The 22,743-nt window shown below is 41.9% G+C and overlaps 1 protein-coding gene across 1 annotated transcript in view; it reads left to right on the top strand.

Annotated features, from left to right (window-relative positions):
• The first annotated feature begins 541 nt into the window (after nt 1–541).
• The window catches only part of LOC141014372 (uncharacterized), a 38,047-nt gene continuing 15,845 nt past the window's right edge, over nt 542–22,743 (top strand). Inside the window, 10 exon segments of the mRNA XM_073488111.1 lie at nt 542–2,185; nt 2,187–2,217; nt 7,285–7,832; nt 10,090–10,205; nt 11,101–11,113; nt 17,510–17,622; nt 18,929–19,161; nt 19,274–21,134; nt 21,658–21,831; nt 22,441–22,614. Of these exon segments, the coding sequence (XP_073344212.1) occupies nt 599–2,185; nt 2,187–2,217; nt 7,285–7,832; nt 10,090–10,205; nt 11,101–11,113; nt 17,510–17,622; nt 18,929–19,161; nt 19,274–21,134; nt 21,658–21,831; nt 22,441–22,614 (4,850 nt within the window). The 5' untranslated portion in view covers nt 542–598.

The raw sequence follows: 22,743 nt of genomic DNA, 5'->3' as shown, positions 1-22,743 counted from the left end.
TGGTTTCTAATCAGGTTGATTTTCCTTTATCTCTTCAGAAAGACAGAGGGAAGTGTTTCTGTGGAGGAGCAGCTGTTCTGCTGTACTTTGTGTGAGGACGTCCTGAAGGATCCAGTCTCTACCAGCTGTGGACACTGGTTCTGCAGACAGTGCATCACTTCTTACTGGGACCAGTCTGCTTCATCAGGAGACTCCTCCTGTCCCCAGTGTGGAGAAAGATCCAGAACAAGAGCTGGACTGCAGACAGTCAGTCAGACTACAACTGTACAAAGTAAGACTGTACATCTGTCTGCTGATGTCTTCATGTCTGAAAACACGAACTTTTTTATTTAATCAAGATTCTTGCTCTCAATTTAATCCCAGAATATTTTCTTCTCTTTCAGCTGATAGTGTTCTGCAGCAGGTTTTAGATGATCATAAGATCAGTCTGAGGAGGAGATGTGAACGTGTGACTGAAGGAAGTGATGAAACAGGAAGTGATGAAACAGGAAGTGGAGCCCTCCTCAACAGGATCTACACTGAGCTCTACATCATAGAGGGACAGAGTGAAGAGGTTAATACCCAACATGAGGTGAGACAGCTAGAGACAGTTTCCAAGATGGAGGCCCTCCATGACACTCCAATCAAGTGCAGCGACATCTTTAAAGCCTCACCTGACCAACAGAGACGCATCAGAGTCGTTCTGACCAACGGCGTCGCTGGAGTTGGAAAAACCTTCTCGGTGCAGAAGTTCACTCTGGACTGGGCAGAGGGCTCCGAAAACCAAGATGTCCGTCTGCTGGTTCTGCTGTCGTTCAGGGAGCTGAACCTGATCAGAGATGAGCAGTACAGTCTTCTCAGGCTGCTCCATGTTTTCCATCCAACATTACAGAAGGTGACAGCAGAGAAGCTCGCTGTCTGTAAACTTCTGTTCATCTTTGACGGCCTGGATGAAAGCAGACTTTCACTGGATTTCAAGAACCATGAGGTTGTGTCTGATGTCACACAGGAGTCATCAGTCAGCGTGCTGCTGACAAACCTCATCGAGGGGAAGCTGCTTCCCTCGGCTCTCGTCTGGATAACTTCCCGACCTGCAGCAGCCAATCAGATCCCTCCTTCATGTGTCGACAGGGTAACAGAAGTACGAGGCTTCACTGACGCCCAGAAGGAGGAGTACTTCAGGAGGAGGTTCAGTGATGAAGATCTGTCCAGCAGAATCATCTCACACATCAAGACCTCCAGGAGCCTCCACATCATGTGTCTGATCCCAGTCTTCTGCTGGATCACTGCTACAGTTCTGGAGCACATGTTGACTACAGACCAGAGAGGAGAGCTGCCCAAGACCCTGACTGACATGTACTCACACTTCCTGCTGGTTCAGACAAAGAGGAAGAAGCAGAAGTACGATGAGGGACGTGAGACGAGTCCACAGGAGCTGACGGAGGCTGACAGGGAAGTTCTTCTGAAGCTGGGGAGGCTGGCGTTTGAACATCTGAAGACAGGAAACATCATGTTCTACCAAGAAGACCTGGAGCGGTGTGGTCTTAATGTCACAGAGGCCTCGGTGTACTCAGGAGTTTGTACAGAGATCTTCAGAAGAGAGAGTGTGATCTTCCAGAAAACAGTCTACTGCTTTGTTCATCTGAGCGTTCAGGAGTTTCTGGCTGCAGTCTACATGTTCCACTGTTACACCAACAGGAACACAGAGGTGCTGGAGGCTTTTCTGAAAGACTTCATACACAGGGACTCAAAACCAAAGTCTGTTTTGGGGAAGCTTTCTAATTTTTTTTCGGGCCATGAAGCCCGTTACCCATCCCTGGATGACTTCTTGAGGAGCGCCATGGAGAAATCCCTTGAAAGTAAAAATGGCCACCTGGACCTTCTTGTCCGCTTCCTTCATGGCCTCTCTCTGAAGTCCAACCATAGTTTCTTAGGAGGTCTGCTGGGTCAGACAGACAACAGTCCAGAAATCATCCAGAGAGCCATCAAGAACCTGAAGAAGATGAACAGAGATGATGTCTCTCCTGACAGAAGCATCAACATCTTCCACTGTCTGATGGAGATGAACGACCACTCAGTCCATCAGGAGATCCAAGAGTTCCTGAAGTCAGAGAACAGATCAAAGAAGAAACTCTCTGTGATCCACTGCTCAGCTCTGGCCTACATGCTGCAGATGTCAGAGGAGGTTCTGGATGAGTTGGACCTGCAGAAGTACAACACATCAAAGGAGGGACGACTGAGACTGATTCCAGCTGTGAGGAACTGCAGGACGGCTCTGTGAGTCCAGATGTGATTATCAACATCATAAATCAGTGTAGATTAGCAGTTTAATTCTTCAGATATACAAACTATAAAATAATTTATTTTGAAATAGCGCTTACATTTTTAAATACAATTGTGATTATTTTTAAAAAGTGTTTCACTTACCATGAGTGCAACAATGCAGATGTTTCAGTTGGATGTGTTTATAGCTGTCAGGTTGTTGAACTCAGTTATTCCATTTATTTCTAATGATCATTAAATGTGACAGTTTTTCTTCTATGAATCTTTCTTTGGCTGATAGAAGAAACCCTGGTGAAACTAATGAAAGAGGTTTTTTAACCACTATACTGAAGAGTTTAAAATAAGATCTGTATCATATTTCATGTGATGTTTCTAAAGTCCTTAAAGGTGACATATTATGCTCATTTCTGCTTGTTGACATGGTTACTTGATGTCTAAATGGAATGATAGTAACATGCTTTGGTCGAAAAAACCGAAGGATTGAGCACAGCAGGGGTGTTTACACACCAGTTTCACAGCCCTGTTTTAAGCGGCTGGTTTGAGTGCCTTTCCCTTTTATGCTAATGAGCTGCTGCGTGCGCCGCCCACCTCTTCCTGCCGTGCGGAAGACGTGAGGACGGCATTGCGTGACCATGGCAACGAGCTATACACATTTGCGAAGCAACTTTTCTGTGTCCATGCCTGCATATAACTGATAGTAGCACAGCAGACATGTAGCAGCTAACCCCTGTCTCCAGCTCCAAAACAAAGTAGTGATTGCTTTACTGCAGGTAACGTGCAGGTCACTGTCCTTTAGCACAACATGCTAATGAATTAACGTAGCTCACCGTCCGCTAACAACCGAGACATTTCACCCCGTCTCCTCTGCTTGTTCACGGAGGAACAGCAGCTCACCGTCCGCTAACAACCGAGATGATTTCATACAATCTCCTCTGCTTGTTTACGGCCGAGCAGTGATTCACCGGCCGGTTAGAAGCGATAAAATCTCAATATCCTAATTCATTTTCTCAATTCACTGTCATGTTTTAAAAGAGTGCTGATATGACAAATCGTGAATCCTACGGCCAGTAAGCCCAACGTTGATAACTTCACGTTAGCTTCATATTTACATCGACGGTTAGCATTAGCATTAGCGTTAGTGTTAGCTCATGTGCTAAACGGCCAAAGTAACACAAACTACACTGTTTTTTAAATACTTACAGCTCCATCATTGACAGTGGGTATGGATCCATCTTTTAAGGGACAATCTTGTTGCCAGTCCAGCATCCAGTCCTGACCCTGGTTGCTGAAGCAGTCCGACGTGAAGTGACTGGCACAGACGTAACACTTTTACTCACTGAAGCTGGGACGTTTCCCTGATAAATAAAATGTAGCTGCTTCACTTTGATATCCTCTTTGGTAGGGAGGCCATGTAGCGAAACAGGAGGATCCGTGCATCCGACGACAGAGCAGCAGTGCTCGGCTTTCGTGTTGTACATGGTAGCGGTCAGGCTGTCGTGTAGAAGTTAAGCGAGAACGAGAAAAATGGCGGATCCTCGTCCAGGTAGCTGGCGACGTGTGGGAGGAGATAGCCAGCGCCAGGACTGGAGTATGCATAAGACCAGATTGTGACGTCACAATACGGTCGAAATCCAAACGGCTCGTTTAGAGACCCAATCCCTGACTCCAGTAATTTATGAAATATTGACTTAGTTGTCGAAAAATCATGCTTAAGGGGTGGGGAGGCACTCCGGATACGCAAATATACATACTAAAGCAAGGAAAAAGTGAGTTTTGCATAATATGTCCCCTTTAAGAATTTCTTTCATGCAGTTATTGTTCTCATTATGTCGGTTTAGAGACATTTCACAGTGAATTTCACAGCAAATGGACCAAAAAGTTCCAGCTCAAATTTAAGCTTCTACTTTATCTTTTGTGGACATACAAGGAATCTGACTCCAGTTTATCATTGCTCTCAGTGTAGTTACACAGAAGAGACATACAGCTGGAAGGAAAACACCAAAACTGAACAAACAACTAGATGAAACATAAAGACTAAAGAATTGTGAATGTTCAGGACTGCAATGTACAATAGCATTTGAAAAGACAGTAGGTGTATAAATCAAAATCACCAATGGCAACACCATAAAAGTGTAAATCATACAAGTCTTTATAGAAGTCAACTGTTCTGAATCACATCTGTATTAGCTGGCAGAATATGAATCATGTAAATGGAGATTTCTAAGATGGTTTTTCAAACTTCAAGCTCATCCATGTTGAATTCGGAGGTGCACGATCATTCAGCAACATGATTTGTGGAGCCCACATGCTCGACACAAGACGTGCGATGATGTTAATTTTGGCACTCTCACCCTCATGCTAACACTGTGTTGGGCATAAACTAATCTAACTTTTTGGCAAAAGACACAGGATCAGATCACACTGACAGACTGTGGACATCATGGAAACCCAAATGTAACTACATTTTCTCTTCCTTCATCTGCAAGATTAAAATAAAACAAAGATTTTAGAGAGTGATGAGAATAACTGTTTCATGTCAAACACAGATAAGATGAAGGTTTGCTGAACCACTGATGTAAATAGCAAATGTCAATCAGAACTGAATGTTTCAAACTGTTTTGACATCAAATGCATGAAGTAAATATAAAGTGTCCTCTTTCATAATAACATTTTTGTAATATCTGTGTCATGACAGACTTTCTGGCTGTGGACTCTCAGAGACTCACTGTGAAGTTGTGGCCTCAGCTCTGAAGTCCAACCCCTCCCATCTGAGACAGCTGGACCTGAGTGACAACAGCCTGAAGGATTCAGGAGTGAAGCTCCTGTCTGTTGGACTGGAGAGTCAAAACTGTGCTCTAGAGAGTCTGAGGTCAGTTCATTGTCTTGTTTTTCCATATATTCAATTCAAACCCTTCACTGAGACTTAAACAGTTTAGTTAATTAACTCTGAAGATTTGCAGCAGCATAAATCTGAAGAAATGTCAGTTCTTTGAGACATTTTCTGTGTATCCAAGTGGCTCCATCCTGTGGTGTTCAGAGGAGGCTGCACTGAAGGACTCGATTCAGTGTTTTTATTTATTTATTATTTTCATTCAGTTTATTTCTAACTTGTAAGTGTTAGCATCCAGCTGATGCCAGTCCCACTCATTTTAGAAACAGGATCATTAATTTAGAACGGACAGTTTCACTTGAACTACTCGAGTACTTCCAGAGGTGTTGGTATACCAAAAGTTTATGGACAGCCTGCAGCCAATCAGAATCCAGTTTTCACCCAGACCATGGTATAAAAATATATTTTTTCTTCTTACCTGTGGTGGTATTTGTCCATCCACTGTAGATCAGCTGGACCACTGATGTAAATAGCAAATGTTAATCAGAACAGAATGTTTCAAACTGTTTTGACTTCATCATTTGACAAACATTATCAGTATTATACTCATAGTTTGACCAAAACAATAGAAAAGTTTATAAAATGACTTTCAGTAACACTTTACAACGTTCTACACAAAATGAGAGTAGTTACTACTATATTTAATAGATAATGATGAGTTTCTGAAGAACAGACTGGAAGATACTATATTAATAAAAAATGATGTCATGATTAGTTCATAAATATCCATGAATCAACATACTGACCACTTTCTTCATGAGTCGTTCCTGATAAACCAGCTGCTTAGAGGACAAACACTAGTGATGATGCATTCGTACTAATTACTTAATGCTAAGTTACTTTCTGAGTTCCCCAACAAGTGAAGTGAAACATCAGACTGACATCAGTCACTGTCTGTTCAGTGTTGAGGAGTTTTGAGTGTGTAGGGGGGGTCGAGCTCGTTCTCATGCATATATTTAAATACTCATAAAAACACACAAAATCCACAAAACAAAGGACATTTCTTTCAGGTTTCTTTTTTAAGTTTAGTTAAAGTAATAGTCGTTGATCAAGTGCTACAGTAAACAGTTCAGTTCAGTTTGTTCTGAAACCCAAACGACCCTCAAAAAAAAGAAAAAAGAGAGATTTCTTACCAGTTCATTGATTATCAGGTGGTTTGATTCATTCCTCACTCGTTTCTTAGTAACTTGTCACATTTTTGTGTACTGTACTGTAAAGTGTTACCTGACATTCTTTTAAAAATGTGTTTGATAATTATTTATGCACATTACTTACAGAATAATTGTCTCTCAAGGCTGAATAATTGTGTTGACTGTGAATTACTGCTGACCAGTAGATGGCAACACAAAATATGATTCATTGCAACTAAATCAAATGTTTGTAAATGTTTTAAGATGTATTTTAACTCACACAACTCACTTTTGAACTTTTAACAAATTACCAAAATCACCAACTTTACTTTTAAGGGCTGTTTTTTATTTTATACAGACTTGAGTGAATATGGACCTCTCCTTTAATTACACAGGCTTTACAGCCCTACATGTCTTATTTAATGATGATCCTCTAGTTCCAGACCTGACTGAGATCAGCAGCTTGTTATTAATCTGCGTTGACATGAACAGCTGTATGAATGTTGTGCTGACATGTGGATGATGTCTGTAGAAGGCTGATGATGATCCACAATAACACAATGACAAAGTTTGTGTAGGTGTGGGTGTGTGTGGGTGTGTGTTTTGGAGTAGTCATCAGTTGATGCCACACCAGATCAGGGCCAAAACTCTGAATCTCACCTAAAATATGAAATGATGTATAAGTGAAAATTGAAATTAAATAATTTATTCAAAAGAATATCAGAATTAAATCCAAATCATATTTATAATTAGGGATGCATCGGTTGAACATCGGTATCGGCCGATGTTCGCCTTGTTAACTGCCATCGGCCATCGGCAAATAAATATGACATCCACCGATGGCAGTGGCCGATGATTATATGTTGATTTACGCGTTGCGTGAATGCTGTGCTGAGGAGAAACCATTCTTTTGTCCTTTTTTCTTTTTTGGCGATGTAACTGCCGAGACGGAAGAGGGCGCTCCCATATGTTGATTTACGCGTCCCGTGAATTACGTGCAAGCTTACCAGAAAAGGAAAAATGAAGCCGCCAAGAAAGCGCAAACAGCCACCGGTAAGACTCAGACGTTAATTGACACGGCGTTTGAGAAAGCCAAACAGCTGCCTACAGACAGCGCCAAAGCTAAACAAATAACCAGCAAGGTGATGGAGTTCATCGCGTTAGATGACCAGCCTTTCTCTGTAGTGGAGGACGTGGGGTTTCGGAGTCTGATGAAGTTTATGGAGCCACGCTACACCCTGCCCAGCCGACGTCACTTTGCCGAGGTCTTTCTCCCCGAAATCCACAACATTGTGGCCACACACATTCATGAGCTACTGGCCCGTGACATCGCTGCAATCAGTTTTACCACCGATATATGGAGTTCAGATGTCAGCCCTGTGAGCATGCTTAGCCTCACGGCACAGCGGATCGACAAGGACTTCAACCTGATAAAGGCAGTGTTACACTCCCAGGAGTTCACAGGTACCCACTCAGCATCTGCCATCTCAGGGGCATTTGAGACAATGTTCCAGACGTGGAAAATCGACAAAACCAGAGTGCATGCTGTCGTAAGGGATAATGCTAGGAATATGACGAAAGCTATGACGGATAGTGGTCTGGCTAGTTTTGGCTGCATGACATACACACTGCAACTGGCAGTCCATGATGGTGTTTTTAGCCAGCGCAGCATTACAGATGTTGCGGCTATTTGCCGAAAAATAGTCGGCCACTTTAAACACTCGCCCCTCGCCTATTCGCGTCTTCAGGCTGTGCAGATCCAGTTGGGGATGAAACCAAAAAGGCTACAGCAAGATGTTTCCACTCGTTGGAACAGTACCTTTTACATGATGGAGAGCTTGTTGGAACAAAAGCACGCACTTGCTACATATGCCGCAGACTACGACCTCCCCGCCACACTCAGTGCGCACCAGTTTTGTTTCATAAATTTGTCTGATTGAATTTGTGCTCATTCAAATATAGTATGATGAAGAGCTGAAAGACTTTTAAAATAGTTCTGTAATGTTTCTGTGGTACAAAAGAGGGACTAAATAACAAAAAAAAAAAACATCGGCATCAGCCATCGGCCAAGTTGTTATTTTAAACATCGGTATCGGCCCAGAATTTCACAATCGGTGCATCCCTATTTATAATTGAAATGAACCTTTTCCTTCACTTATTTTTATTTTGAAAATGTTTTGGATTTTTTTATGCCTCAAGATCAAAACTTGAACTTTCAAGTTCAAATTTTATTTTTTCAAACATTTATTTTTCTCCAAATGAACAAACCTCTTGGCCTTGATCTGGCTCCATATCCTTTCACCATCTCTCCTATTTTGGGAGGATTCTGTGAGTGAATCTGACAAAACACTGGTAATTTACTAGAAATAGTGTCACTGCTGTTTGTGATTGTGTTTTTCTGTATTTGTTCCTCAGAGATGTGCAGCAAACACACACAGGCACAGACCACAGGCTTAAGAAAACCCTCCCCACATCTAATCACACAAGTCTATGGTCCTTTTAACTTCATTGTTACAGAAGAAGCAGCATCCTGCTTATCACATAAAAGGCTTCATGTTATCAATTCATGATCTTTATTATAAAGATGCTCTACGTGTACGTCTAATTAGAAAAGAGCCGAGGAGCAGAATTTAAGTGAAAGACATTTTATGTGCTTGAAATGTTACATGTTGACTTTTGATCACTTTTGTGGACTTAGTTTGACTTGTTTGATGTGAAGACTTACATGAAGTCTTTTTACTCACTCTGACGTGTCAGGATATAACCTTTTTAATTAAAACAGCATTAAAATATCATGTGATCTGCTACTTCAGTGCACGCTAACAACAAATATTACTGGGACCATAATAAACATTTGCACACCAGCTTTTTTAATATCCAGGAATTCAAATCATAAACTCTACCACTGACTTCCTCAGTAATGAACTGGACACATTTAGGCACCTTGAGTAACCATATACTTGTTTTGTCACTTTGTGTATTTGACAGTGTTGAACCTGCATCCTGTTGGGTTCAGGTGTTTGGAGTTTCCATTTTCTAAACTTCTTCATTCTGAACCTTCTTCAGCTCTGAACAGATTATTAAACACTGAATGATTTCAAGCAGGAACATTGTCTTCTAAACTTACATAATTTATTCTTTATGCAGATTGAGGGACTGCAGTTTGTCAGAGATCAGCTGTGCTTCTCTGGCCTCAGCTCTGAAGTCCAACCCTTCCCATCTGAGAGAGCTGCAGCTGAGTTACAACAAGCTGCAGGATTCAGGAGTGAAGCTGCTGTGTGTTTTTCTACAGAGTCCAAACTGTAGACTGGAGAGTCTGAGGTCAGTTCACTGACTCTGTTACTGCTAACTAATATTTGACTCTACATTCATACATAACTTACATTGATAAAGTTATAGATTTCCTTTGGTTCATATTTTCAATTTTCTTGAACTAAATTTCTTCTTCAGTCACAAAAGACTTAGCAAATGTTTTTGCAAACTGTTTCTTCAAGAAACTTTAGAAAATGCAGCATGTTATTAATCTGTGTTGACATGAACAGCTGTATGAATGTTGTGCTGACATGTGGATGATGTCTGTAGAAGGCTGATGATGATCCACAATAACACAGTGACAAAGTTACTCTACTCATTTTAGAGAAAAGCTCATTGATGAGGACACAGTAATGTTGAGCTACACATTTAAAACCTGAACACATCTGATTGGATTATAAATTGATTTTTATCTCCATCATTTATTCTTTATTCAGATTTTTTGGCTGCAGTTTGTCAAAGATCAGCTGTGCTTCTCTGGCCTCAGCTCTGAAGTCCAACCCCTCCCATCTGAGAGTGCTGGACCTGAGCTGGAACAACCTGAAGGATTCAGACGTGAAGCTGCTGTGTGATCTGAGGAAGAGTCCAGACTGTCGACTGGAGACTCTGAGGTCAGTAGAGGGTTGGAGTCAGTTCATGCTGGTTTCAGCAGTATTGTACTAAACACAGTATCAAAGTAAAGATCCAGTATTTCCTGCTTTCCTCAGTGAAGCTGTGAGAGGAAATAAAGCTGGATCACAGCTGACAGCATCACAGGATGTATAGAGACAGTGTCCTCATTCATCAAACTGTCGGAGCATCAAATCTGATCTCAAAGTGTTTGTTCTCTCATTTCAGCACTGAACAACTGATCAGTTCATCTTTGTCTCAGCTCTCAGATCAGTCTGACTGAAGCCTGCAAATCACTGGCTCTTATTTCAGAGAACCATCATTACATTTAGTAACCATGTGGTCTGTATATGGACCAGAACCTCCGCTGAAGTCCACAAACCACAGCTGATGTTTTACTGTTCAGTGTAGGACCTTTAACGTTATATTTATATCTGCCCATGTGTCATTTGATTTGTCCAGATATTTTTATAACAGACTCCATATTTACATATTTGTCATGTGATGTTTCCAAAGTAGATGAAATATTTAAATGTGAGTGAGACTCTGGTTTTTAACAGCAGTAAATCATCATTAAAGTGAGCTGTGAGTATCTCTCTGTTCCTGCAGTAATGATGCATTCAGGGACTGTCAGCAGTTTATTTCCACTGTGTCCTTCAGTGAAACCTGCAGAGTAAACAGACTTGATGTCCAAAGTGTCTGCAGGTCTGTGAGCTTCACTCCAACACGTTAACATGAGAGCTGAAAGGAAGCTGGCTACACTACACAGCCGCTCCACTTGTGGTCTGAACAGGACTGAAGTCCTGCTGGTCTTTATATCACTGACTGACAGCTGATGGAGGGAGTCTCTGTCAACACTCATTTATCACTTTACTGTCTCTCTGCTTCTCTCATCAGATGGAGGTCTTATGTACTGTGAAAAAAAGGTGGAGGTGTTGAGAGGATCAGCTGTGTCCTGATGATCCAGAGAGGTTGAAGCAGCACCATCAGCTGGTGGGTGGAGAGGCTCTGACTGGGCCGTGTTACTGGTGACCATGACAGGAAGAACATGTTGATTTCACCGATGTTATTTAGTATTTTTATAGTTTTGTAACACAGTCTTCTCATATGATGGAAATGTTGTAAAACAAACAAACAATGCACAAATATTAAACACCAGAGTCACATATTTTGGTGGTAATGTCTTTTATTAATGCTGTAAATTCTGTCTCAGCTCTGCTTTGAATTGAATTGAAAAGCATTGTTTCCATGTAGACAAAGTGAGCATTTAAAAAACTTGATTTCCTCACAGCAGAAACACACTTCAAATGTGTCCAACAACACAGAACAAGGTTGTGATGCACAGTTACAGTTTCAGTCCCACTGGGACCATCAACAATAAAACATAGTATAGTGACCTCAAACAAAGAAGCGAAGTCACTGAGAGGCTAAGTGAGGGAGCATTGCCTGCTGACTCGCAACACAAACGACAAAGCCATTCCGTAATTTTCGAGTCTGCCCGTATTTATTTCCAACGCCAACAAACATACAAGCAAGGCAAGGTGTTCAAACTACTCAGTTTTCAGTAGGATTAAGCGGTCAACAAAAAATATGCTCTCCCTACTCACCCCCTCTCCATGCAGCCGCCGCGGTGAACAGGTGAATATATGCTCATTCATTCACTCAATCAATCGCTGCTCCTTAAGCACACCCCCCGTGACATAGGTGAAATGTGTCAAACAGCTGATGCCAACACAAACCTAAACATCAACATCTCAGCTTGTTGCACCTACAACCCAGCCCCTAATTATTATCACTGTAATAATTACATTATAACAAATAAACAAGAAACATGAAAGCACGAAATCCACGCTTGTCCTTGTTTATAGTCCATCAGTATAGTTCATTAATGTGCTCTTCTACCTGGAACACAATTCAAGTCTAGTCGAGTCCAACAGTTTACAGCTTCATGGAGTAATCTTGACCATGTCACACTGTCAGTCAGTAAAGTCAGTCTAACTGTCCCAGCACAATTGTCCTCTCAGAACTGAGGGGTCAGGCTTCTGCTTCCTGCAGAAGATAGATTTTAGTTATGGGTCTTTCCAAGGTGCTGGTCTTGGTTTTGATCAGCAACCGTCGCACGAATCCTCTTCTGTCTGGGAACGTTTGGATGACTCTTCCCATGACCCATGAGTTCCGCGGTGCTGTCTCATCCACAATAAGCATGATGTCCCCAACCACAAAGTTGCGCTTGATACCAGTCCACTTCTGACGTTCCTGCAACTGTGGTAAATATTCCTTGGTCCATCGCTTCCAGAATAAATTGGACATATACTGGACTTGCTTCCAGCGTCGATGAGCGTAGATGTCATTTCTTTGAAATTCCCCTGGTGGTAGGGAAGGGGAGGTTTTCAACAGCAAGAGATGATTAGGTGTTAAAGCTTCCAGATCATTCGGGTCAGTTGAGGCCTTGGTGATTGGACGACCATTAATGATGGCTTCTACCTCACAGAGGACAGTGTGCAGTCCCTCCTCATCAAGATAATGCACTTTAAGGATGGCATTCAAGACCTTCCGCACAGATCTGATCAACCTTTCCCAGGCACCACCATGGTGGGATCCAGCTGGAGGGTTGAAAATCCACTTTATCTCTTTCTGAAGAAGAACGTCATTTATCTGGCCTTGATTCCAACCTTTAATGGCCTCTCTCAACTCACGTTCTCCTCCAATGAAGTTTGTTCCATTAGACCGTATTTCCCGGACTTGGCCACGCCTTGCTATGAATCGTCGTAGTGCGTTGATAAAAGAATCTGTATCCAGAGAAGAAGCCACTTCGATATGGATAGCTCGCATTGCCAAACAGGTGAATATGACTCCATATCTTTTTACTACGCTCCTCCGGCTCTTGACCTCAAAGGGTCCAAAGTAGAACCCTCAGAATACCATCCTCCAACACAGGAGAAAGCTTGAAGATGTGACTATTCTTTTTCACACTTATGCCATTCTGTAGACTAGAAGGTTCATCAGGAAACCTCTTCTTCTGACAAAATCTGATGATTTCCTTCTCAGCATCCAGCAATTCATCTACTGTGAGCAAACCTCTCAATGCCAGGTCTTTGACCACTCCATTCTCCTGCTCTGAGGAAGATCTTTGTTGTTCAGAGTCAGACTGGGTGGAGGCTGTGTCAGAAACATCAACATCTCAGCTTGTTGCACAGCTTGTTGCACCTACAACTGTGTTTCCTGACACATGGCTGCATCTGTTGGTGTGTTACCACCAGAAAGTGTCAGTCAGCACACATGTATTTACTTCCTCATGCGGCCCACTTGTAGAAACATCGGCCCATTGCACTACGAGTGGTCACAAACACCACAGGGTGCCTTTAAGGATGAATGAACTTTCAGATCAACATGGACATGTATTTATAGTTTCAACATGAATCATTTGATTGATTTCATATCAGAGACTCGGACCATGTCAACATTTAGTGAACTGACTGAACGTCTGACCTCTGCTCTGACCTGGCAACCCAGGTATCTACAGTGACCCGCAGCCTGCTTGTTTTTATTTTTAATTTTTATATATATTTATTCAACAAGGCAAATGTAGACATAAAAAGACACTTTCAACCATCATGTCACAAACTCAGTTTCTGTTTGAGCAAGAGAGACAGAGAAAAGGTTCAGAGTGTATGAAATGAAATACAACTCGTTCAGAGACGAGTAAAAAGGACGCAGATGAATAAAACACATAAACAAATGTAAAATAATCATAATAAATAGATAAGATAGAGAATAAAGGAAGCAGGCTCATCTCAAATGAATGTGTACAGAGTGAATAAAGAGAAACTTTGACAGCTGTTTTATCTTCATAATCGACAGATTTACTTTGCACTTTTAACTCATTCTTCATGTTTATCAGACAGGGTTTAGTTTTGAAGTATCTGCATTTATGTTTCAAGAATTGACTTAATAACAGTAAAATATCGATAACAAAATCCAAATCCCGACTTTGGTCAGAAAGTCCAGACTTGACAGTTTCCTGTGTCAGTGGTGATGGTTCGGTCCTCTTGGACTGTAGCCAGCCCTGCATGTCGGTCCAGAACAGTTGGACTGATTCACAGTGAAACAACATGTGATCCAAACTTTCAAACCACAGTTATTCACATCAAAGTTAAACCTCAGTCTCAAGAATCGGTTTGTTTGATGAATCTCAGTGAAGATGTTGAAGTTCAGCTCCTTCAGCTGAGGAGGGAGAGGGATTGAAATGTTTCTCCTCCGTCTGATCTGCACCTCATCACCGGAGCTACTTGTTGTTGACAGGCTCATCATGTTTGTCTCATCCAAACCTGGCAACAATGACCGTGACGGTGACGTACGTACGTAACGTGGCCCGTGGCCGGTGGGCGGGGCCAGAGCGTCAACGTCTGTCCGAGTTGGACGGCGAAGATGCGTCGAAGGATCAAAGCGTCAGGCGGCGAGAAAAGGAGGAGGAAGAGGCTGAGGAAGCACCAGAACCAGAACCAGGTGATGTGAAGTGATGCAGTGCTCACCAGCTGATGGACGTTTAGCGACAAAACGTCTGTTTTTAGTTCAACATGTAGAAAAAGCCGTCAGCGGCTGCGGGTGCTGCTAGCTAGCTAGCTAGCTGTAGCCTGCGTCAGGCTCTGGCGCCACCGGCGGTCGCCTCAGTTCTGGAGAAGAGAGAAACTTGAACCCAGAAGCTGGACGGTTGGATTTCTCTCTTTATTTAAAATAGATAAAAACATATATGTGAATGTTTCTCTTCTCCGCATATTTTTGAGTTTATTTAGTTTAGTTATCTGAGTGAAACGTGAAGAGATGTCCTGAAACGTAGCTTCCATCTTCCACATGAGTTTGTGATGATGTGTGTTTTTATGGAAAGAGTCGATCAGGAAAGTGACAAAGTTGTTCTGGTGTCACAAAGACGACTGCAGCAGCAACATGTCTGTGAAGAAGCTGCTCCAGGACAAAGCTCACGTTGAAGAGCTGAACGGTACCAAACACTTCTTCAGCTGATCCACAACCACAAACATTGTTCAAGGGAGGTGAACTCAGCTGACCAGGGGAAGTTTGTCTGACACTGATCTGAACTCAGTTTGCTGTGTTTGGTTTATCTGTGTTAGTCTGAGCTGTTCAACCAGAGGGAGGTCATCATGGAGACACCTCAACAGAAAAAAGTACATGTGATTTCATGTAAATGACAAGAGGAGGAGCAACACTGACCAGGTGGTTCAGGTACAACACCTGAGAACAGGGAGGAGACATGAAAGTGAAAGTGTTCAGACTTCATTTTGCGTCGACAGCAGCAGGAGGAGGAAAAGACGTCTGAGGCAGAGGTGAGTTTTATTTCTACATTATTGTTTTACAGTCAAAGTCTCTGATTTATCTGTGAGAACGCTAGAAAACAAGCCCAGATTCAAGAAAACTGACACGATACTGGACTGTTTCTTTATACTGTATACGGTGTGTGTGTGTGTGTGTGTCTGTGTCTGTGTCTGTGTGTTTGTTTCATCCTCAACAAACTGGTTTGTCTTGATTCTCATGTGGGGACAAGAAAGGTGTTCAGACTCCATTTTGAGTCAACAGAGAAAAGACGTCTGAGGCAGGGTGAGTTTTATTCTCTTTAACAAGAGACAACAAGCTCATATTTAACGAAAACTGACCAGGAGCTGGATGTTTTTACGGTGTGTGTGTGTGTGTGTGTGTGTGTGTGTGTGTGTGTGTGTGTGTGTGTGTGTGTGTGTGTTTACAGACTCTTCAACAGACTTTTCTCATGACAAAATAGTTTAACAGTAAAAGTTTTCACTAATAAGTTTGTTTGTTTTTTGGTCTGAGGGATTTTATGCTCAGATGTTGTTTATTTACTTATTTTTGTTTGAGAGCTGTTTGTGATTTTGGTTAAAGCAAAATGTTTTGGGGTTTTGTCTGAAGAATTATATTGTTCATTGCACATAACAGGATGTTGGTCTGTTTTTTATGTTAGTGATTCAGAATATGCTGAAGCTGTATTAATTTACTACACGTTTGCTGCTGCAGGCACACTTTTCTTTTCCTGTTGGGTCAAAGCTGGGGATCTGCTCGCAAATGTAACCTTCCAATTGACTTGGCACATCTCTTCCATTTGTTTTATTATTAAAAGATATTGGAATTAATTCAGAATGGATCATTAAAGATACTTTGCTTTGGTAGTCACAGTGAGGAAAAAATAAATCCTGTATAGAAAAAAAAGATGCATCGATTATCGTTTTATCATCGTAATCGAACCGTGAGGTGATGAGAGATTCCCACCTCTACTAATGAAGCCTCGATTAAAGTCTGTTTCATGGACTTGGACTTCACTGTTCACTCATTGAAGATATTGTGTTGTACCACAGTAGATCCTGGACTGTCCTGTTGGTCAGAAGGATCCAGGTTGCTGTTTCAGTATTAACATATTTTGTTATAACTTAACACTAAGAACTAGATTCTGTTAGACATTTAACCTCTGACATTTAAAAGATGAAACCCAGTTGCAAAGACACAAAATGTTTTCTGTAGAAATCTCAAGTGAAAGATGCCAGAACAATTATTTTATTAGATTTTATTTACATAATTTCCAATTTAACACGAGTTGTTATAAAACTTGTTTGTATTTAAAAACGTATTAAAAGCTGTTATTTATTGTTGGACTATTCAACACATTTAAAGTAGACAAAACAATTATTGTCATAAAGTGACCTCACTAAAAACCTGAGCAGTGATCCAGGTTCAGGACAACAATAAAGAAATAACGTCTGCAGGCAGGAAGTGGAGACTTTGAGTGGACAGAGCAGGACATCATACTGAGGGACGTCCCTTTAATTAGACAGAGACAAGGCCGATCTTTGTAAATGTCACTTTTGTTTAGCGTCACATTGGGTGATGAGTCTGCAGGCTTCACCATCTCCATTTTACACCCTCCTCCTCTGCATCTTGTTTCACCTGTTTGTCCTCCTTGTCTTCATGTTGTTCTCCTTCCATGTGCTACATATTTACCTCAGTGCTTTCTGAAGTGCAGAAGATGAGTGATTGTGTGGAGGAAGAGGAGGACGGAGCAGAGGCTCCAGTCTCCAGCTGTCTGTCTATGAAGAGTGACCGGTCCAAAGGTTTTCCTCTGAACTTCAGTGATGGACCTGAACCCTCAGACACACAGTAAGAAGACTGCCAGTTATTTTGTAACCACCAAACTTTCAGTATCACCAGTTTGTGTATTAAGATGTGTATTGATAATTAACAGTAATTCACATGAAATGAATAAAAAGATGTTGGTGTTTCCAGAAGTCAGTACCACAGACGGAGAGAAGAGTCTTCAGTCTCCAGCTGTCTGTCTATGAAGAGTGACCGGTCCAAAGGTTTTCCTCTGAACTTCAGTAAAGAACCTGGACCCTCAGACACACAGTAAGAGATGTGTATAAATATATATATTATATAGTTTTATCATTACCATTAAATGGTTGTAGTGAATTATTTGTTTTACTGGACATTACATTAGAAAAAGTGGTTTGTGTTTTATACTTTATACAATTACATATCAGCAGCATCCGATTGTTCTTGAATGAACTGGTGTGACAGTGGCTCCTACAGAGTGTTGCATTATGGGTTGTCTGTAGTGTTAATGTTGGATAGTGAGTTGCTCAAGCCCATTCATGGTGTTTGTTAGTCAGTCAGTCCTGAAAGTTGATGATGACTCATACAGTGTGTTTTTTTGCGATGGAAGAAATAAATTCCTGAGTTTGACAACGAGCCAGAAAGTTTCCCAACATCTTTACTGTCAAAGGATCAAATGATCTGTTGAAAAGCCGAGAATCACCACTGGAACGTCCGGATGAGGACGAGCACAAAGATAAAGTCTGAAAAATGATGTCAGGCTGCCAGAGAAAATGTATTTGTTTGCTTCTGCAAGTCTGACGAGTAGGATACTGTTCACATCTGAACCGATACCAGGACCCAACGGTACCTTTTGATACTTTACTCTCTATCTAATAACTAAATTAAAAAACAAAACATGTAAATTCAGTTCTAAGCTGTTAAATCGAGTCACTTTAGAGACAATATATCATGAGTCATATTTCCAATAGCAATGTACGTTGATGTGAGTCAGTTTTATTTCAGCAGCGTCTTGCTATACTGCGTAAACAGACTATTTTTCAAGTAAACAGAGACATTGAGCTGTTCCTGCTGCATTAAGTAATTAATATAATTATCCATTATGTCTTAGCATCGAGCTAACAAGCAAAGCGCTTGTTATACTAAATAAATTTGGGAATCAAAGAATGCATGCTTTAATATTTCCTCAGACAGTATGAAGTTCACGTGTTACTGGTTTTCTACAAAGGTTTGAGACATCCTAAAAATCACTGCCCAATATGTCAGTGAACTAAACAGCAGGGTGGTCAGTAAATATCAGACGCAGCCAAAGTCAGTCACCCTGCTGTTTACAAAACCCAAAGCCATCCTACAGAAAACAGGTTTCAGCTTCTGTCATCCTCAACATAGATCTGTTGTGACTAATGAGGTTAAACATCTTTATCAATAAAAGCATTTACAGTTTGAAACATCAGTCACTGCGTTGTGAGGCTCGACCTGCTGTGACTGAGATTGTTGTCTTATCAAGAGGAGAGTATCTCCTAGTTTGATTTAGTCAAAGCTAAACATAAATAAAACTATGGTTTCTAATCAGGTTGATTTTCCTTTATCTCTTCAGAAAGACAGAGGGAAGTGTTTCTGTGGAGGAGCAGCTGTCCTGCTGTACTTTGTGTCAGGACGTCCTGAAGGATCCAGTCTCTACCAGCTGTGAACACTGGTTCTGCAGACAGTGCATCACCTCTTACTGGGACCAGTCTGCTTCATCAGGAGACTCCTCCTGTCCCCAGTGTGGAGAAAGATCCAGAACAAGAGCTGGACTGCAGACAGTCAGTCAGATTAACACTGTACAAAGTAAGACTGTACATCTGTCTGCTGATGTCTTCATGTCTGAAAAAAGGAACCTTTTGATTTAATCAAGATTCTTGCTCTCAATTTAATCCCAGAATATTTTCTTCTCTTTCAGCTGATAGTGTTCTGCAGGAGGCTTTAGATGAACATAAGATCAGTCTGAGGAGGAGATGTGAACGTGTGACTGAAGGAACTGAAACAGGAAGTGATGAAACAGGAAGTGGAACCCTCCTCAACAGGATCTACACTGAGCTCTACATCACAGAGGGACAGAGTGAAGAGGTTAATACCCAACATGAGGTGAGACAGCTAGAGACAGCTTCCAAGATGGAGGCCCTCCATGACACTCCAATCAAGTGCAGCGACATCTTTAAAGCCTCACCTGACCAACAGAGACGCATCAGAGTGGTTCTGACCAACGGCGTCGCTGGAGTTGGAAAAACCTTCTCAGTGCAGAAGTTCACTCTGGACTGGGCAGAGGGCTCCGAAAACCAAGATGTCAGTCTGCTGGTTCTGCTCTCGTTCAGGGAGCTGAACCTGATCAGAGATGATCAGTACAATCTTCTCAGGCTGCTCCATGTTTTCCATCCAACATTACAGAAGGTGACAGCAGAGAAGCTCGCTGTCTGTAAACTTCTGTTCATCTTTGACGGCCTGGATGAAAGCAGACTTTCACTGGATTTCAAGAACAGGAAGGTCGTGTCTGATGTCACACAGGAGTCATCAGTCAGCGTGCTGCTGACAAACCTCATCAAGGGGAAGCTGCTTCCGTCGGCTCTCGTCTGGATAACTTCCCGACCTGCAGCAGCCAATCGGATCCCTCCTTCACGTGTCGACAGGGTAACAGAAGTACGAGGCTTCACTGACGCCCAGAAGGAGGAGTATTTCAGGAGGAGGTTCAGTGATGAAGATCTGTCCAGCAGAGTCATCTCACACATCAAGACCTCCAGGAGCCTCCACATCATGTGTCTGATCCCAGTCTTCTGCTGGATCACTGCTACAGTTCTGGAGCACATGTTGACTACAGGCCAGAGAGGAGAGCTGCCCAAGACCCTGACTGACATGTACTCACACTTCCTGCTGGTTCAGACAAAGAGGAAGAAGCAGAAGTACGATGAGGGACGTGAGACGAGTCCACAGGATCTGACGGAGGCTGACAGGGAAGTTCTTCTGAAGCTGGGGAGGCTGGCGTTTGAACATCTGGAGACAGGAAACATCATGTTCTACCAAGAAGACCTGGAGCGGTGTGGTCTTAATGTCACAGAGGCCTCGGTGTACTCAGGAGTTTGTACAGAGATCTTCAGAAGAGAGAGTGTGATCTTCCAGAAAACAGTCTACTGCTTTGTTCATCTGAGCGTTCAGGAGTTTCTGGCTGCAGTCTACATGTTCCACTGTCACACCAACAGGAACACAGAGGTCCTGAAGGCTTTCCTAAAAGACTTCACACTCAGGCACTCAAAACCAAAGTCTGGTCTTGAGATGATTTCTGAGTTTTTTGGGGCCCGTTACCCATCCCTGGATGACTTCCTGAGGAGGGCCATGGAGAAATCCCTTGAAAGTAAAAATGGCCACCTGGACCTGTTTGTTCGCTTCCTTCATGGCCTCTCTCTGAAGTCCAACCAGAGACTCTTAGGAGGTCTGCTGGGTCGGACACACAAGAGTCCAAAATACATCCAGAGAGCCATCAACAACCTGAAAGAGATGAACAGAGATGATGTCTCTCCTGACAGAAGCATCAACATCTTCCACTGTCTGATGGAGATGAACGACCACTCAGTTCATCAGGAGATCCAAGAGTTGCTGAAGTCAGAGAACAGATCAGAGAAGGAACTCTCTGTGTTCCACTGCTCAGCTCTGGCCTACATGCTGCAGATGTCAGAGGAGGTTCTGGATGAGTTGGACCTGAAGAAGTACAAAACATCAGAGGAGGGACGACTGAGACTGATTCCAGCTGTGAGGAACTGCAGGAAGGCTCTGTGAGTCCAGATGTGATTATCAACATTATAAATCAGTGTAGATTAGCAGTTTAATTCTTCAGATATACAAACTATAAAATCATTTATTTTGAAATAGCGCTTACATTTTTAAATACAATTGTGATTATTTTAAAAAGTGTTTCACTTACCATGAGTGCAACAATGTAGATGTTTCAGTTGGATGTGTTTATAGCTGTCAGGTTGTTGAACTCAGTTATTCCATTTATTTCTAATGATCATTAAATGTGACAGTTTTTCTTCTATGAATCTTTCTTTGGGTGACAGAAGAAACCCTGGTGAAACTAATGAAAGAGGTTTTTTAACCGCTATACTGAAGAGTTTAAAATAAGATCTGTATCATTTTTCAAACACAGATCAGATGAAGGTTTGCTGACCCACTGATGTAAATAGCAAATGTCAATCAGAACAGAATGTTTCAAACTGTTTTGACATCAAATGTATGAAGTAAATATAAAGTGTCCTCTTTCATAATAACATTTTTGTAATATCTGTGTCATGACAGACTTTCTCGCTGTGGACTCTCAGAGACTCACTGTGAAGTTGTGGCCTCAGCTCTGAAGTCCAACTCCTCCCATCTGAGAGAGCTGGACCTGAGTTCAAACAGCCTGGAGGATTCAGGAGTGAAGCTCCTGTCTGTTGGACTGGAGAGTCAAAACTGTGCTCTAGAGAGTCTGAGGTGAGTTCATTGTCTTGTTTTTCCATATATTCAATTCAAGCCCTTCACTGAGACTTAAACAGTTTAGTTAATTAACTCTGAAGATTTGCAGCAGCATAAATCTGAAGAAATGTCAGTTCTTTGAGACATTTTCTGTGTATCCAAATGGCTCCATCCTGTGGTGTTCAGAGGATGCTGCACTGAAGGACTCTATTCAGTGTTTTTAGTTATTTTTTTCATTCAGTTTATTTCTAACTTGTAAGTGTTAGCATCCAGCTGATGCCAGTCCCACTCATTTTAGAAACGGGATCATTAATTTAGAACGGACAGTTTCACTTGAACTACTCGAGTACTTCCAGAGGTGTTGGTATATCAAAAGTTTATGGACAGCCTACAGCCAATCAGGATCCAGTTTTCACCCAGACTATGGTATAAAAATATATTTTCCTCTTACCTGTGGTGGTATTTGTCCATCTGCTGTAGATCAGCTGGACCACTGATGTAAATAGCAAATGTTAAACATGAAGTGAAAACATCAAACTGACATCAGTCACTGTCTGTTCAGTGAGTGTTGAGGCGTTTTGAGTGTGTAGGGTGTGTATGAACTTACATCATTTATTCATTATTCAGATTGTGGGGCTGCAGTTTGTCAGAGATCAGCTGTGCTTCTCTGGCCTCAGCTCTGAAGTCCAACCCCTCCCATCTGAGAGAGCTGAGCCTGAGTGACAACAAGCTGCAGGATTCAGGAGTGAAGCTGCTGTGTGATTTTCTGCAGAGTCCAAACTGTAGACTGGAGACTCTGAGGTCAGTTCACTGACTCTGTTACTGCTAACTAATATTTGAGTTTACATTCATACATAACTTACATTGATAAAGTTATAGATTTCCTTTGGTTCATATTTTCAATTTTCTTGAACTAGATTTCTTCTTCAG

This window comes from Pagrus major, chromosome 19, assembly GCF_040436345.1.
Source record: "Pagrus major chromosome 19, Pma_NU_1.0".
NCBI classification, from domain to species: domain Eukaryota; kingdom Metazoa; phylum Chordata; class Actinopteri; order Spariformes; family Sparidae; genus Pagrus; species Pagrus major.
This window is presented reverse-complemented; position numbering and strand designations above follow the sequence as displayed.